At 34.9% G+C, this 16,408-nt stretch overlaps 1 protein-coding gene across 3 annotated transcripts in view; it reads right to left on the bottom strand.

Annotated features, from left to right (window-relative positions):
- ACBD6 (acyl-CoA binding domain containing 6) overlaps positions 1-16,408 on the bottom strand; it is a 369,499-nt gene that overhangs the window by 262,869 nt on the left and 90,222 nt on the right. For all 3 annotated transcript variants that reach the window (XR_005215157.1, XM_037825239.1, XM_037825238.1), the window contains exon 4: positions 4,428-4,510. Coding sequence is in view for 2 of the 3 variants with exons in the window: in XM_037825239.1 (XP_037681167.1) it covers positions 4,428-4,510 (83 nt within the window). In the remaining variant the exon portion in view is untranslated. The remainder of the gene's footprint in view (positions 1-4,427; positions 4,511-16,408) is intronic.

The following is a 16,408-nucleotide window of genomic DNA, read 5'->3' as shown; positions in this document are numbered from 1 at the left end:
CTTTGCAGTAACAAGCTTCATAAGGGCAAGCCCCAAGATAGAGGTCTTGGGTGTATGGTCAGTTTATTCAAACAACATAATTACATGGAACCTTGAATAAGGGGGTGAGATCTAGCTGGTTTGTACAGGTTAACATGAAACCCCGATGTATCTCAGAGTAATTTGGGCAGAGAATAAAAATGTATTTGCAAAGCCCCCTTGAGAGACTGGGGAAAAATTGGAAATATTAAACTTCCCCACCTGAGGAATTCCTGATATTCTTGCAAGCACTGGGGACTGTAGTAGGCCAAGTACTCGGTGTGGGGCTTGATCTTATGAAGCTTGCTACTGCAAAGGAGAGGCTAAGCCTACTTAAAATCATGCTTTAGAGTCACCCCAGAGAACGTCTTTCGTTGCTCAGATGTGGCCCTCTCTCTAAGCCAGCCCTGCAGGTAAACTCACTGCCCTCCCCCCTACATGGGACATGACTCCCAAAGGTATAAGTCTCCCTGGCAACGTGGACCTGACTCCTGGGGATGAGCCTGGACCTGGCATCATGGGGTTGAGAAAGTCTTCTTGACCAAAAGGTGGAAGAGAAATGAAACAAAATAAAATTTCAGTGGCTGAGAGATTTCAAATGGAATTGAGAGGTCGTATCTATATGCATTTTATAGATATCCCTTTTTAGTTATTAGGGTAATAGAATAGCTAGAAGGAAATACCTGAAACTGTTGAAATGCAGTCCAGTACCCTTGATTCTTGAAGACGATTGTGTAACTATATAGCTTATACGGAATGACAGTGTGATGGTGATAACACTGTGGCTCCCACTCCCTTTATCCAGTGTATGGATAGATGAGTAGAAAAAAGGGGGACAAAAAGAAAAGGAATAATAGGGAGGCAAAAGGAGTATAAGATGTTTTGGGCATTTTATTGTATTTTTATTTTGATTTTCATTTTTATTTCTTGGAGTAATGAAAATGTCAAAAATTAATTTTGGTGATGAATGCACAACTATATAATGGTACATGGTATGTGAATATATCTCAATAAAAATGAAAAAACAAAAGAACTCCAGCAATTCAACAACAAAAAGACAAAATAACCCAATTAAAATATGGGCCAAAAAAATGAATAGACATTTTCCAAAGATCACACACAAATGGCCAATAAACATATGAGAAGATTTTCAACATTATCAGTCATTAGAGATATGCAAATTAAAACTACAATGAGATACCACTTCAAACTCCCTACGACGGCTATTAAAAAAACTGAAAACAAGTGTTGGTGAGGATGCAAAGAAACAGGAATGCTCATACATTGTTAGAGGCGATATAAAATGGTGAAGTTACCGTGGAAAACAATTTGGCAGTCCTCAGAAAATTAAACAGAATTACAGTACAACCCAGCAATTCCACTCCTAGGCATATGCCCAAAAGAAGTGAAAGCAGATCCTCAGACAGATAGTCATATACCAATGTTCACAGTAGCATTATTCACAACAGTCAAAAGGTAGAAACAACCCACGTATCCATCAACAGACGTATGGATAACAAAATGTGGTATATCCATACAATAGAAAATTATATAGCTGTAAAAAGATGTGAAGTGCTGGTACATGCTACAACATGGATGAATATGGAAAACATCATATTGAATGAAATAAGCCAGACCCAAAAGGACAAATATTGTATGATTTCCTTATATGAAATACTCAAAATAAACAAATTCATAGAGACAAAAAGCAGAATAAGCAGTTACCAGAGGTGGCAGGAGGGAGAAATGGGGAGTTATTGTTAAATGAGTAAAAGCTTTGGTTTAGGATGATGAAAATAGTCTAGAAATAGTGGTGAAAGTTACACAGTATTGTCAATGTATTTAACATAAAAAAATTGGCCACTTAAAATGATTATTTTTGTTACGAATATTTTAACACAATTAAAAATAATTATTTTTTTAAAAAGGCTTTCAATGATTCTCTCACATTCTTATCTCACTGTTTCATATATTAACAATATGTTTTAGAATAGAAAGATTTAGATCACTCATAAGAAGACTACCAGTTTGATGCCTTAATGAAATAAGGCCAAGATAACTAGTTTTACCCATAATTAAAGTTCACATTTTTACTCAATTAACTAAAAGTATTTACTAAACCTACTTACATATAGATGACAAAAGTTCTAAAAACCACTATTTAAAATGAGGAAGCAGAGAAGCACAAATATCCACAATGTTTTTTTATCATTGTGGAAACACAGTAAATGTGTGTTGAGCTGAATTAAAATCTCTACTTTATGAAATTATGATATATTATTCTGTGTTATTCTTTCTTGTCATCAAAATTCTAAATACTGATTTAAATCTTAGAGTAACTTCATTAAGAACTGGGTGAAGGATGAGGGGAGAATGTTAACTTTTCCAACAAAGTTTAACTCTGTCTTAGGAAAATTCCAGTAATCCAGGTGTCCACTGTCACTTCAAGTGGAATACACTTGATTTTCTTTCTGTCCTATAGAGCTATTATGATAAGTCATGTCATTAATATTCCAAAAGAATATTGGAATTACATCATTTTGAAAAAAGACTAGAGTCTGGGATCCCTTAAGGAAATCAGCAAACAAAATAAAGACCACTATTACTTATGGATAGGTGAATGATATTGTTAGAAAGTTAAGTTTAGTGATTCAAAAAAGGTATATTCAAGAAACTATCTCAATCTAGTTACCCAATCAGGAAAGAAAAATAGCCAATAACTCTCTTTAATTGCTTTGGAAAGAAGTGAGGATGGGCATCTCACAGGAAAGCCAAACCAGCAGCTCTTTGCCTTCTGATAGGACTACCAGGTTAAGTCTTATATAAGCAACATTCATGAAGCTACCAGCTACTAGAGGGAAGCAGCCGTGAATAACTCCTAAGCTCAGGGCATTTTACTAAATATCAAGTACGTTCTGGGCACTTCCCTAGATACTGACAATAGAGAGATGGATAAAATATGATCCTTGTCCTGAAAAACTACAAGTCTAGTGGTAAACATAAGGTTTTTTAAAAATTGTACTTTGATGTAGTAATAATGTATTAAGTGCTATAACAAAAGTATGACCAAAGGACAAAGGGAAAACAGAAGGAATGACTAGTCTGACCTCCTATTGCCTAGAGAAGTGGCTCTAAAGTTTTTATTTCATTTAACATCAAATAAACTTTGACTAGTAGGGTTAAGGCCCTAAAATATCATTGTTCAGAAGACTCTAAGGATAGACCATAAAAATTAAGGACCTCAAAATACTTTCTGAGGAAAAAAAAAGGTTAAGCTCTGAAAATGTTTTTCAAACTGTGCTTCCTCAAAACTGTTACGGGTTCCTCCTCAGGGTCCAACAAAGGGATGGGGGGGGGGGGGCAAGTGTACTCCAGGCTAGTAGCAGCCCTAAATGGCATCTTTATTTCCCCAAAGTCTTCATTAGCTTTCCCTTGTCCCACCCCAAATAAACATTTACTCTAAGTAAAAATGGTTTCTCTTGTTCTGTAAATAGGCTCAAGACGGGCTCCTTAGCATTAACTGACAGGTTATTAACTGAAAACCATGAGCATTTAAAGTTTTTGATTCATAGTGGTACCAATAACTGTGCTTTCAGGAAGCTTCGTGGGAGTTTATATTGCTATTTCTTTATATGGTGGATAATACCAGCAAACTCTTTTCTATATAAGTGAAGCATAACTTTTTGCTACAACTTCCTCTGAATTCTATGAAGATAGATAATTCCCTTCAAAAAATTTAGGCAAAACCAGTTTTTCCACTTGAAAATTAGAGCTTGGCTTTTTTTTTTTCCCCCATATTAATGATGAGTAAACAAAGCAAAGTTCAAATAACTCAGAGTAAGAGCACCAGAGATTCCTATTATTTTGTTTGTAAAGTCATAATCTTAGAAAATGTGTCACATTAACTCTTCAAAGCAGCATATGATCCTCTTTCTGAATTACACAGTGCTGAAAGAGATTATTTAAGAAATTTTATGCACAATATACAAAATTTAAGAGCTCTGTTAAACATAAAATAATTTTTTATTCATAGCTAGAGCAAATAAGCTATGAAAATTAAAATCTTTAAAAGAAATAATGCTATTTTAGCAAAAAGTAAAAAACCAAAACCAAAAATATCCATAGCTTCAGATTGTTTGAGACACAAAACCTTACTCTGCCAACAACTTATGCAGAAAAAGGTACTGATTCAGACACTTAGTGATTTTATAGATTATACACCTGGACAAATTCTTTCTTTCCATTTATTATCCTAATATAGATACTACCAAATTAGTTTTATATTAAGGAAAAAGTGTTTCACAATTGAACATTTCAGTATTAAAAATACAAATACACACACATACACAATACATATACACATATATATTGTATACATATCCCTTATTCTCAATGACAAGAGAAATTACCTGATGGTTTCTTCATGATACAGACAACTAACAACTGGCCCACCAAACCCAGTATTTGCTTCTTTTCCTTTCTTTTCTGGTGTCTGTGGGGGAAAAAAAAAGTGGAAAAAGACACATAGTTTGAAACAGTATTACTTTAACTAGTTACAAAATATTACTTTGCTAAGGAAGAGTGTTCTACCTTCAACCATTTCTCTATGGACCTAGAACAATTTTAAGGTAGTGTCAGAAAGCCAATAGGTTTCTCAGGTCATCACAGCAGTTGAATGAGTATCTACTGGTAATCGAAGGTCATTCTAGTATCTTTTTACTGGAGCTACCTAAAAGCAATTCTGCTATGTTGAAAGTGGGAAATATGGATATTTGATGTGGCAATGCTTAAAACAAAATATGAAGCGCAACTACCAAACACGAATGTGACGAGGAAAATCATATCTAGACTAATAAAATCAAATTCCCAATTCAGAAGTAAACTAAACTGTAGTAAATCTTAAAATTCAACCATAGGTAAAAATGAAGAAAATATTTTCAGATGGAAAGGAGGAAGGAAAAGAAGGACTGAGAAAGGGGGGAAAAAAGGAAGAGAAGGAAGGAGATTTATACCTAAAAAAAAAAAGAAAACAGAAGCAAATTATCAAAGAAGCATTTTCCAAAATCAAAGATTCAACAGGCTCTGCCGCTTTATGTTCTCAAAAAGCAAAAAAGAGTTAAGATTAATTTAGAAGTAAAACTCTTCTAAAACATGTAGTATGTAACATGTAATCCAAGCAGCGAGCTTGGATATTATTCTTGTCTGAAAGGATGCAAAAGCATCCTCTGCAAAAGCCCATATCTCCTGCAATACTGAGTTTTTAGGCCTTGGAACCCTGCAAAAGTAAAAATTCTGACTATGAACATAAAATACTTGAGAATCAAAATTTAAATTTTCATTGTTAAAACTGGCTGCAAAAAGACTAGTTGTAATTAAAAATTTGTAGGCAATCACCACATATTGTTTTTAATGTATTCTAAGAAGGGGTTTTGTTTTATTGTTTTTGTTAAGTTTGTTTGTTTTGGTCTGTGAACCACTGAGTTGAGGAAAAAGACCATGAGGACAGGGGACACTAAAGTTTTAAGTAATGGCAGACATTTTTGAGGAAACAGCTGTTTGTCAGTTATCAATTCATGACAGAAGAGCTATAGTTCAAGACAATAAAACAACTACTGTCTTGATTAAATGATAAAAGTATATAAAGTACTCTAGTATGACGCTCGGCAAATAAGCACTAAGTAGGTATCTTTCTTCTCTGAGGAGCATTCTTAGAGAATAAATGCTGCAAAGGATTTTCTGGATACAGAATCCTTTTTTACTACTAAAAAAGCACAATCAAAAGCAAGAACTTTCTATATTTAATCCAACTATATTTCAAATACACACTCCATTAACGGATAAAGTTAAAACATAGTTGGTACTCAAGAGATACTTGCTAAATGAGTAATAAAACTGGAAATGAGAAAACTGATACAAAGGAAAAAGAAATAGAAAAAGAACCAAGTACAGATTGCTCAGCATTGCTTCTTGAACAATGAACTACACTCACCTCTTTCCAAAATATCACATAACTTGTAATTACTAATACATATTTTCATGGTAAATAACTGCCAAGCAGACTACAGTTTATCTCCTAAATCATCTACTCCTAAATCATCCACATTTAAGAGGTTCAGTGAATAAAACTAATAGAAACTATGGTTCTCATGAACAACTTTGTCTTCCTACCTTTAGTCTTGACCCCTAAAATTTATTAATCACCTCCAGCTTAAACAGAATAGGCAAAGAACATGAACATATAAGGTTTTCTAACATTCTAAGCATACTCACAAAAGAGTCTTTGTACTGGCTGTTTCCTATACCTAGAAAAATCTTCCCTCAGTTATCTGCAAGCCTCATTTTTCACTTCTGTTATATCTTTATTCAAATGACCTTCTCAATGAGGCCCTCCCCGACCATCTTATTTAACACTGCAACCTTCTTCCCCAGCACTATTCCTTCCATAGCAATCATTTTCTTAATGTTAGAAAACTACTGTCAAAAAATGTTCAGCCTTACTACTCTCCACTTTTTTAGCTTCACATATTACTGACCTCTAACCTATAATGAATATTGTACAATAGCATGCCATTTAATAGCTATATGCCTTTGATTATGTTAGTTTCTGTCCGGAAACCCCTTCTTTCTTCACCAACTACTTAACTATCAGTGATCATTATGTCCACCAAATATTCCCTGAACCCTGTCTCCTGTGCCTTGCCCAACCAGAATGGCTTTCTTGTCTGCCTTTGTTCTTCCACTACACAGGACACAGTGCAAAGACTACTAACATAGCCCTCACATATTGTATTAAAACAGTCTTATTAGTTTATCAGTCCTCCTGGGCTGACGGAGGACAGAGATTTGTGTATTATTCATCTTTGTATCCCCAGTGCCTAAAAAATGCATAGTATATAATCAGGTCTCAATAAAATTCTGGTGAAGTGTTGATATTTCAATCTCATCATGTTGTAATGAACTATAAGGTTTTGTAATTAAAACTTTCCTTTTTCATTTTAAGTGTAAAATTTATTTGGAAAATATAGGAAAATAAAAAGTAAAACATCGATAGTCTTATAATACTTAAAGACAACATTAGCATGTCTCTTTCATTTTTTTCTATGTATATCCATTGCTTTTGTGCAAATTTTGTATATTTTTAAATTTTGCTTTGTTTCCCACGAGATAAGTATTTTTTATGTTACTATAAACTCTTCATACACAGTTTTAAAAGAGCGTTACTAAGGTATAAATAAAAGTTACTGTGCCAGATTGGATATATTATGTCCCCCCAAACACCATGTTCTTTGATGCACTCTTGTGGGGGCAGATGTATTAGTGTTGATTAGGTTGGAATCCTTTGATTGAGTGTTTCCATGGAGATGTGACTCAATCAAATGTGGGCAAGACCTTTAATTGGTTAATTTCCATGGGGGTGTTACCCCACCCATTCAGGGTGTGTCTTAATTGAATCACTGGAGTCATATAAAAGTGTGCACAGACAGAAGGAGGTGCTAGAGCTAAGAGAAAACAAAACGCATCAAGGAAAGCTGCAGCTGAGACAGACACTTTGGAGAACGCCATTTTGAAACGCAACCTGGGCACGAGCAGATGCCAGCCACATGCCTTTCCCAGCTAACAGAGGTTTTCTGGATGCCAATGGCCTTTCTTCCAGTGAAGGTACCCTATTGTTGATGCCTTACTTTGGACACTTAATGGCCTTAAGACTGTAACTTTGTAATCAAATGAACCCCCTTTATAAAAGCCAATCCATTTCTGGTTGTTTTGTAAAACAGCAGCATTAGCAAACCAGAACAGTTACCAATGAGTTTTGTTAAATGAATACAATCATGTAACTGCCATCCAAATTATGATATAACATATTTCTATCACCTCAAACAGTTATTCTGTGTTTCTTTGCAGTCAAGCACCTCCCTAACAAAATCTCCTCTCTTACCTATCAATCATACTTATCTTTTTCAAAAAAATATGGTTGCCATAGAGTTTGCAATATAAATTTACAACTAATCTAAGTCCACTTACAAACAACACTAAACCACTTTATGGGTGGTGCGAGTCCCTTATAATGAAACATTCCCAATTCTTCCCTCCTTTCTCTTATTTCATTTACTCATATACCGTAACCACTCAACACATTGCTGTTATTATTTTGAACATTGTCTATAAGATGAATTATAAATAAAATTATTTTATTTTACCTTTGTTTATCCCTTTTCTGATGCTCTTCCTTTCTTTATGTAGTTCTGAGTTTCTGACATAAATCATATTCTTTTCTCTGAAAGACCTTCTTTTAACATTTTTTGCAAGGCAGGTCTACTGATAACAAATACCCTCAATTATTGTTTGTCTGTGAAAGTCTTTACTTTTCCTTCACTTTTGAAGGATGACTTCACTGGATACAGAATTCTAGGTTGGTGGGGATTTTCTTTCAACAATTTAATTCTTTCACTCCCCTTTCTTTTGAAGAGAAGTCCAATGTAATTCTTATCGTTGTTCTTCTAAAGATAAGCCACCCTCCCAAACCCACCCCACAATGGCTTCTTTCAGGGTTTCTCATTTTTCTCTTTTTTTCTCTTTTCATTTCTGTTTCGGAAGTTTCTATCAACATACCTTTAAGCTCACTGACTGTTTACTCAGGTGTGTCCAGTCCACTGATGAGCCCATGAAAGGCATTCTTCATTGTTCTTACAGTATTATTTTTAGCATTTCCTTTCGATTTTTTCTTAGTTCCCATTTCTCTGCTCACATTACCTATCTGTTCTTGCATGTTGTCTACTTTTTTCCATTAGAGCCCCTATCATTTCATCATATTTATCTGATCACCAAATCTGTGTCTAACTGAATCTAGTTCTGCTGCTTATCTCCTCAGACTGTGTTTTTTCTTGCTTTTAACATGTTTTGTTGAAAAGGCAGACCATGATGTACTGGGTTATAGGAACTCAGGTATTTGGTGTGACGTTTTATGTTAACCTGGGCCATTTGCTGTAAGTGCCAGAAGCTTCAGTTTCCTCATTCTGTTTTTTTTGTTTGTTTGTTTGTTTGTTTTTTTCCTTACCCTGCTATCTTTGGGTGTCCCTAAAGACTCCTTCTAAATAGAGTCTGTGTATTGCAGTTCTCTCAGTTGTAATCCATTGTTATTATAGTGGAGCCCTGTTGATGGGGAGGGGAAGTGTTGAGGAGGGGAAGTATTTTATAATCTAGTGATTAAATCTCAATGGTTTTTGTTTTGTTTTGTTTTGTTTTGTTTAGTGGGCCTGAATCTTTAGGCTGCGAACTTCAGAAGTGTTTCTTGGTCTCTTTTTCCCCCTCCTCTTAATATGAAACAGAAAGGCTACAGGGTGCTGGAATTGGCTAATTGTCTTTCCCTCAAGTCAAATAAGGCTCTAGTAAGTTTCTTTTAGAGGGCAGGCATTTGTTATGTGCTCTAGATTGTTTCCCCTGGGTGTATTTCAAAATAGTTACATATTCCCTTCCTCTGTTGAAATATGAGAAGATTTTTCTCCAGCTTTCACCATGAGAACCTGGTGAGGATCCTGGAGGTAAAATCCGCAAAAGTGTAGGGGGGCCTCCTCAGACTGGGCCCTTAGTTCTAAACTCTCAAGCTAGTCCACACTCAGCCTCCAGCAACATGTCAATTATGATTTATTTAAGTGTTATCACCAGTTTATGACTCCAGCAGCATCTACTCCCAGTAAATTAATTTCAGCTGTGATTCTCTGCCTCTGTTTGCCTCCATCTCCAGTTTTCAAGGTGGCTGTTTGCCCTGTGACATCGAATCTCTCAGAGAACTAAGACTAGCTCTGGATTGTCAGTTTGATCAACTTTTTCATGACTGAGAATGAAGGTGATGGCTTCCAAGCTCTTTATATATCAGAGCTGAAACTGGAAGTTCAACTGTCTTTTAAAGAGTTGAAAATATAATAAAATATATACTTTCTATTTACCCATATATTTACCACTTCAAGTACTCTTTATTCTTTACGAAGGACCAGATTTCCTTCTGACATAATTCTCTTTCTGCCTAAAGAACTTCTTTTAACATTTATTGTAGTAAAGTCAGTTAGCAACGAATTATCTGTATTTGTTTGTCTGAAAAAAGTATTGCACCCTCACTTTTTTTTTTTTATTGAGGTGAAATTCATGTAACATAAAATTAACCATTTTAAAGTATACAATTCACTGGCATTTAGTACATTTACAATGTTGTGAGACAACCATTTTTATCTAGTTCCAACACATTCATCGCCCCAAAAGAAAATTTCATACCCATTAAGAAATCACTCCCTAGTCTCCCCTCTCCTCAGCCCTGGCACCACCAATATTCTCTCTGTCTATGGATTTATCATCCATTCTAGATATTTCTTATAAATGGAATCAAACAATATATGACCTTTTGTGTATGTCTTATTTCACGTAGCATAATGCTTTCAAGGCTCATTCATGTTGTAGCATGTATCAGTACTTCAATTTTTTTTATGGATAAGTAATATTCTATTATGTGCATATACCACATTTTGCCTATTCCACCTTTTGTATATTGTGAATAGTGATGCTATGAACATTCATGTACAAATATGTGTTATCTCCTCAATTCAATGAGACTGCCAAGACCTTCTGAGTTCCCCTTTCCTGCACTGCAGCCTAGAAATGGCTTTTAGGCAGTAAGTTGAAACAATTTTAGAGCTCAATTTATTTGTTTCCCTTTTCTCACAGTCTGACACTACTTGTGGTACAATGTCTGAAAATAAATCTTTCATCTATTTTGTCTGGTTCTATTGTTGTTTTAGGCAAAAGGGTAAATCCAATACCTGTTACTCCACCATACCCAGAAGCAGAAGTCGCACAAACATTACTTCTAAATCTAGCATAATACTCTATGCAGTAATATATCCTAATTTACTTAACCACTATTCAACAGTTGTATATATTCAGGTTATTTCTAATTTTTACTTATAAACAAAAACATGATGAATACCTTTGTACATACAGCATAATATAATTTTTATTAAAATCTTTAGAAAAAAATGGATTCTAAAACACACCCTATTCCTGGGGTTGGTTCTTCTTTCTGAAGCAATTGCACAAATAAACACCTTAGAATATTGGTGGCAACATTTTTTGGGAGAAAAGAAGATATCTTTGAAAGAAATAATATTTTAAAAATAATCTGCCATCATCAAATTGAATTTAGACTAAAGCTGCCAAAGATACATTAGTTTTCCTCTCCAACCAATTCATCCAGTAGAGGGGGTAAACTTTGGCTACCACACCCTCGATTTCCACTCTGACGTATCTCTCATAGAATTTTTAAAAGCTTATTTCATTTTTCTCTACTCAGAATCCATTAAGTTATTTTTATGTTGCATCAGCAGTTAAAGAAAGAGACTCCAATCTGGCAACACCAACAGGATAAAATTTGCCAATTCTTATACTGCATCAGACTATATTATTCAAAACACTAAAATGCTCCTTCACTCAAAGAGGAAAGGATAAGTTGTTGGCTAAATCTATCTCATGATTCAGGTTCCACCTTAGTCAGTTGCAGTGCTCAGATTTAAAACCTCGTGAAAAATTCTTTTCTATCTGAAAAAGTAACTATTCCAAAGATTATTAGACTAATATATGCAAGAAGGGGGTTTGTTTTTAAATTCTGTACTTTCTTTTTAAATCCTGTTTTATTGTTTATTTGTTTGTTGGGCAAGATGTAAGTACTTGGACAAATTAATTAATCTTTCCACCTCAGTTTCTTCATCTATAAAAAGGGAATAACAATAACCTATCTCATTTGTTGTTTTAAGGTTATAAAATATATATGTAAAACAGAACAGTGCCTGGCACAAAGCTGATACCACATAAATATTACTTAATAATTAGCCAAAATATGGCCATTTCTCCAAGGTGAAAGTTTTTCAACAATACAGATACAAGATGTTTTAAGGTGGAGACTTACAGTATTAGGCTAGAATCTTTATCTAGTAGCTCTCAACTTCTCATTCTCCTGAAAAAAAACAACAAACTCCAAAACCAAACAACAACAATAAAAACTAACATAACTCTGTCAAAAGAAAAAGGGAAAGGAAACTAATTCTTAAGTAGCGTATTCCACATGCTATACACTTTACAGGTGTTATCCAATTTCATCTTCAAAACAATTCTATAAAGCTGGCATTACTATTGTATTTCATTTAATCTAAGACATCATCAATTATAAGAAGTAGTATTATTTTCTGTAATGCTCAGAGAGAAAAAACACAGCCAATTAAATATACTACACCATCAATTTAAAGACACATCCAGATTTCAAAAATGTTACAAACTGAATATATGACTGTCTGATGAAATATGGTATCTCCATTTTACAGATTAGAAAACTGAAGATACAAGAAGTTATGTGCCCAATGCCACATAGCAGGTGGAAGAATTGAGATTAAAACCAAGATCCTCTGATACTAAAGCCTTAGCTCTTTCTATTAAACCACACTACCTCTCCACGCTACTTATGAAACCATTCTTGCCATTATACAATATTCTGAATTACACTTTGTTCTGTTTTCTTAAGTGTCCTTTTTTATTTCTCAGTAAAGTACTTCATTAGCTCAAAGATAAGACTTTAAAATTAAAATAAATGTATACCACTCTAACTTCTTTGAACTTTACCTATTACATTGAATAAACTGAATAGACTAAAACATACTGAAGTTCTAAGCCCATAAAAAATAAAGACTTTTTAAATAATTCTTTAATAATATTCCTTGTAGTTTTTCCCTGAAACAGTCATTCATTTCTACATAGAAAATTACGAACAACCCTCATCTCATCTATCTGTCATTAAGAGCATTAAAAAAAAACACTCACAAATTTACCATAAAATGATTGTTGGTTATTATTTAAAAGAGCAACATTTATAACATTTCTCAAAAAAGGAAGCTTCATAAAGCTCCTTTTTCTAACTTCAGTTTCTCTTAAAATAATGAACACAGCACAGTTTAAAAAGATCACCTCTTAAAAATTTTAAGAACAGTGACTATTTAGAAGAATGATGATGATCTAGAAATATTACATAAATGCTTAAATTAGTATTGGAAAACAATTTTTAGATAAAAGGAAAAAGAGCAGAAATAGGCACAGGAGATATTTTATCCAAAATTCTAAATTTTGGGCTTTCCGAATTTTGTGTGTGTGTATGTTATCATATAACCTAGCCAGAAAACAGATTTTAAAAGATGAAAAAACAATTAACAAATACACATTTATTACTAAATATATTAATCTGTTCCACAAAATTGAGATAATTTTTCCAGATAATTAATATGATTAACACAACTCCAATGACTGTCATTATATTCCATCAAATAAATTTGATCACTCTCTAATAACAAACCAAAAAACTGGTAATTGCTCTCTTATCACTTCATAATGGAATTTGAGAATAAATGTCTTATTAGTTTTGTATTCTTAATTTCCTGGCTTTTCTCAATTGTCTTGGTTCTAGGGTACTCTAAAAGTAAAATACAAAGGATTATAACTTGTACACATGTCCAGCTTCCATTATATAATATGTAAGGCATCTGTCCTGGTGAAATATTTTCACTAACAATTTTATTTTAAAATGGCTCTCCTGGAAAATTACCTTTAGGATATCTAGACTAATTCTCTAGAAATGTAACAATGATCAAGATTTAAATGTTCTTTAGAAAATAATTCTGAATATTACATTTATCATACCTGTTTGGAGATTATAACTTTTCTCAGATTTTAAGCTCCAAAGAAAATCCTTAAAAAATGACCCAATGTTTCAAACACTGGACATTTCTGTAATAATACAGGTATAATGTAATAAAACAAATAGGAAAAGAAGGGACTATATATTAAGCAAATATAATAAATGGTTACTATTTACATGTTATAAGTAATATATCCAAACGATTTCATATACAAGTAAAACATTAAAAACTACTGGATGGAGAGGTGGGGCAAGATGGCAGCATAGAGAGGTGTGGAATTTAGCTAGTCCTCTAGAGCAATGAGTAAATAGCCGGGAACAACTAGTAAATAGTATGGAACAACTGCTGGGGGACATCTGTGACTGGATACAAATCATACATCAGGCTGGAATGGGTGGAATGGCTGAGATTGCAGCATAGAACTGTTAGTAAAGCCCTGAAACACGGAGCTGCCGCCCCTCCCCACCAGCACAGCAGGCTGGGCTGAAACAATTTCCTGTGGAAAACAGAAGCAGGTTACCTGCAGCAAGGGAAAGTAACTTAACAAATCTCCAACTATCATTTTAATTAACAAATTTGGACTACTGACTATAAGCTATAAGCACAGATAAACTCAGAGCAAGCAGGAATGTACCCTGAGGTCACTCCTGACAGAGAGGAGGTGTGGCTAACAGGAAAAAAATACATAGATACATAAAACCAGAGGCTTTCGGAGATGGCTGAGCTCAGAATACTGGAAAACGGCTGTGTCCCAAGAAAAGGGGAACAGAGAACTGGATATCAATACTTGTCAACTGGAGAAACTGAGGGGCTGGGAACTGGCTTTGAAAAGGGCTTTACACTTTTTCTTTTTTTTTTTTTCTCCTCTCATTCTAAGTAGCTCATTAGAGAAAGTATCAGGCATTTTCAATTGTCAGCGCTGACCCAAGCAAGGGCGAAGTTAACAGAGTCAGAGAAACAAAAGAGGAAATCACGTAGAGAAGGGAACTCCCTAAAGGGTGTATCTTCCCTAAGAAAAGGTGGGGCAGGATGCAGATCAAGTGGCTGCCCTCCCTCAGAGAATTCAGACACCAGGGTCTGGGGGAGGGGGGCAGAAACAACTTAAGCTTGCCTTCTGACTCATGTGGCCCCTGGCCAGGCCAGGGTCTGCTGAGAACTAAAGGCACCACACTTCTTTACACCAGTGGGGAGTTGTGGGCTGACAAGGGCCACCTGCTGGGCAGGATAGGAAAAGCACAGAGTCTAGAGACCTCACAGGAAAGTCTGACAATCTTCTGGGTCTCACCCTCAGGGAAATCTGGTACTGAAAACAACCTCCTCTTGAGACCTGGGCCCATCTGGTCTGGGAAAATCTGATTGGGGTAATCAAGGAAATCAGATGCCTAGACAACAAAAAATTACAAACCACATCAGGAAAAACGAAGATATGGCACAGTCAAAGGAACAAACTCACACTTCAACAAGATACAGGAATTGAAATAACTAATTATTAATCAAAAAAATCTCCTAAATCAATTCAAAACTCAAATCAATGAGTTGAGGGAAGATATGGCAAAAGAGATGGAGAATATAAAGAAGACACCAGGGTGGGATCAGACACCCAGGGAAGTGAATCTCCCTGGCAACGTGGAATATGACTCCCGGGAAGGAATGTAGACCCGGCATCGTGGGATGGAGAACATCTTCTTGACCAAAAGGGGGATGTGAAAGGAAATGAAATAAGCTTCAGTGGCAGAGAGATTCCAAAACGAGCCGAGAGATCACTCTGGTGGGCACTCTTACGCACACTTTAGACAACCTTTTTTAGGTTCTAAAGAATTGGGGTAGCTGGTGGTGGATACCTGAAACTATTAAACTACAACCCAGAACCCATGAATCTCGAAGACAGTTGTATAAAAATGTAGCTTATGAGGGGTGACAGTGGGATTGGGAATGCCATAAGGACCAAACTCCACTTTGTTTAGTTTATGGATGGATGTGTAGAAAAGTAGGGGAAGGAAACAAACAGACAAAGGTACCCAGTGTTCTTTTTTACTTCAATTGCTCTTTTTCACTCTAATTATTATTCTTGTTATTTTTGTGTGTGTGCTAATGAAGGTGTCAGGGATTGATTTAGGTGATGAATGTACAACTATGTAATGGTACTGTAAACAATCGAAAGTACAATTTGTTTTGTATGACTGCGTGGTATGTGAATATATCTCAATAAAATGATGATTAAAAAAAAAAAAAAAAAAAAAAAAGAAGACACCAGGAAAACATAAGGAAGAACTCAAAAGTTTGAAAAAACAATTGGCAGAACTTATAGGAATGAAAGATAATAGAAGAGATGAAAAACAATGGAGACATACAACAGCAGAATTGAAGAGGCAGAAGAAAAGATCCATGAACAGGAGGACAGGACATCTGAAATCCAACACACAAAAGAACAGACAGTGAAAAGGTTGGAAAAATATGAGCAGTGTCTCAGGGAAAGGAGTGACAACATGAAGCACATGAATATACATGTCATGGGTGTCTAAGGGAAAGGGAGCAGAAACAATAATGGAGGAAATAATCACTGAAAATTTCCCATCTCTTATGAAAGACATAAAATTACAGACCCAAGAAGCACAGCATACCACAAACAGAATAGATCTGAATAGGCCTACGCCAAGACACTTAAT

The sequence above is a fragment of the Choloepus didactylus genome, chromosome 2 (assembly GCF_015220235.1).
Source record: "Choloepus didactylus isolate mChoDid1 chromosome 2, mChoDid1.pri, whole genome shotgun sequence".
In the NCBI taxonomy this organism is placed as follows: Eukaryota; Metazoa; Chordata; class Mammalia; order Pilosa; family Megalonychidae; genus Choloepus; species Choloepus didactylus.
This window is presented reverse-complemented; position numbering and strand designations above follow the sequence as displayed.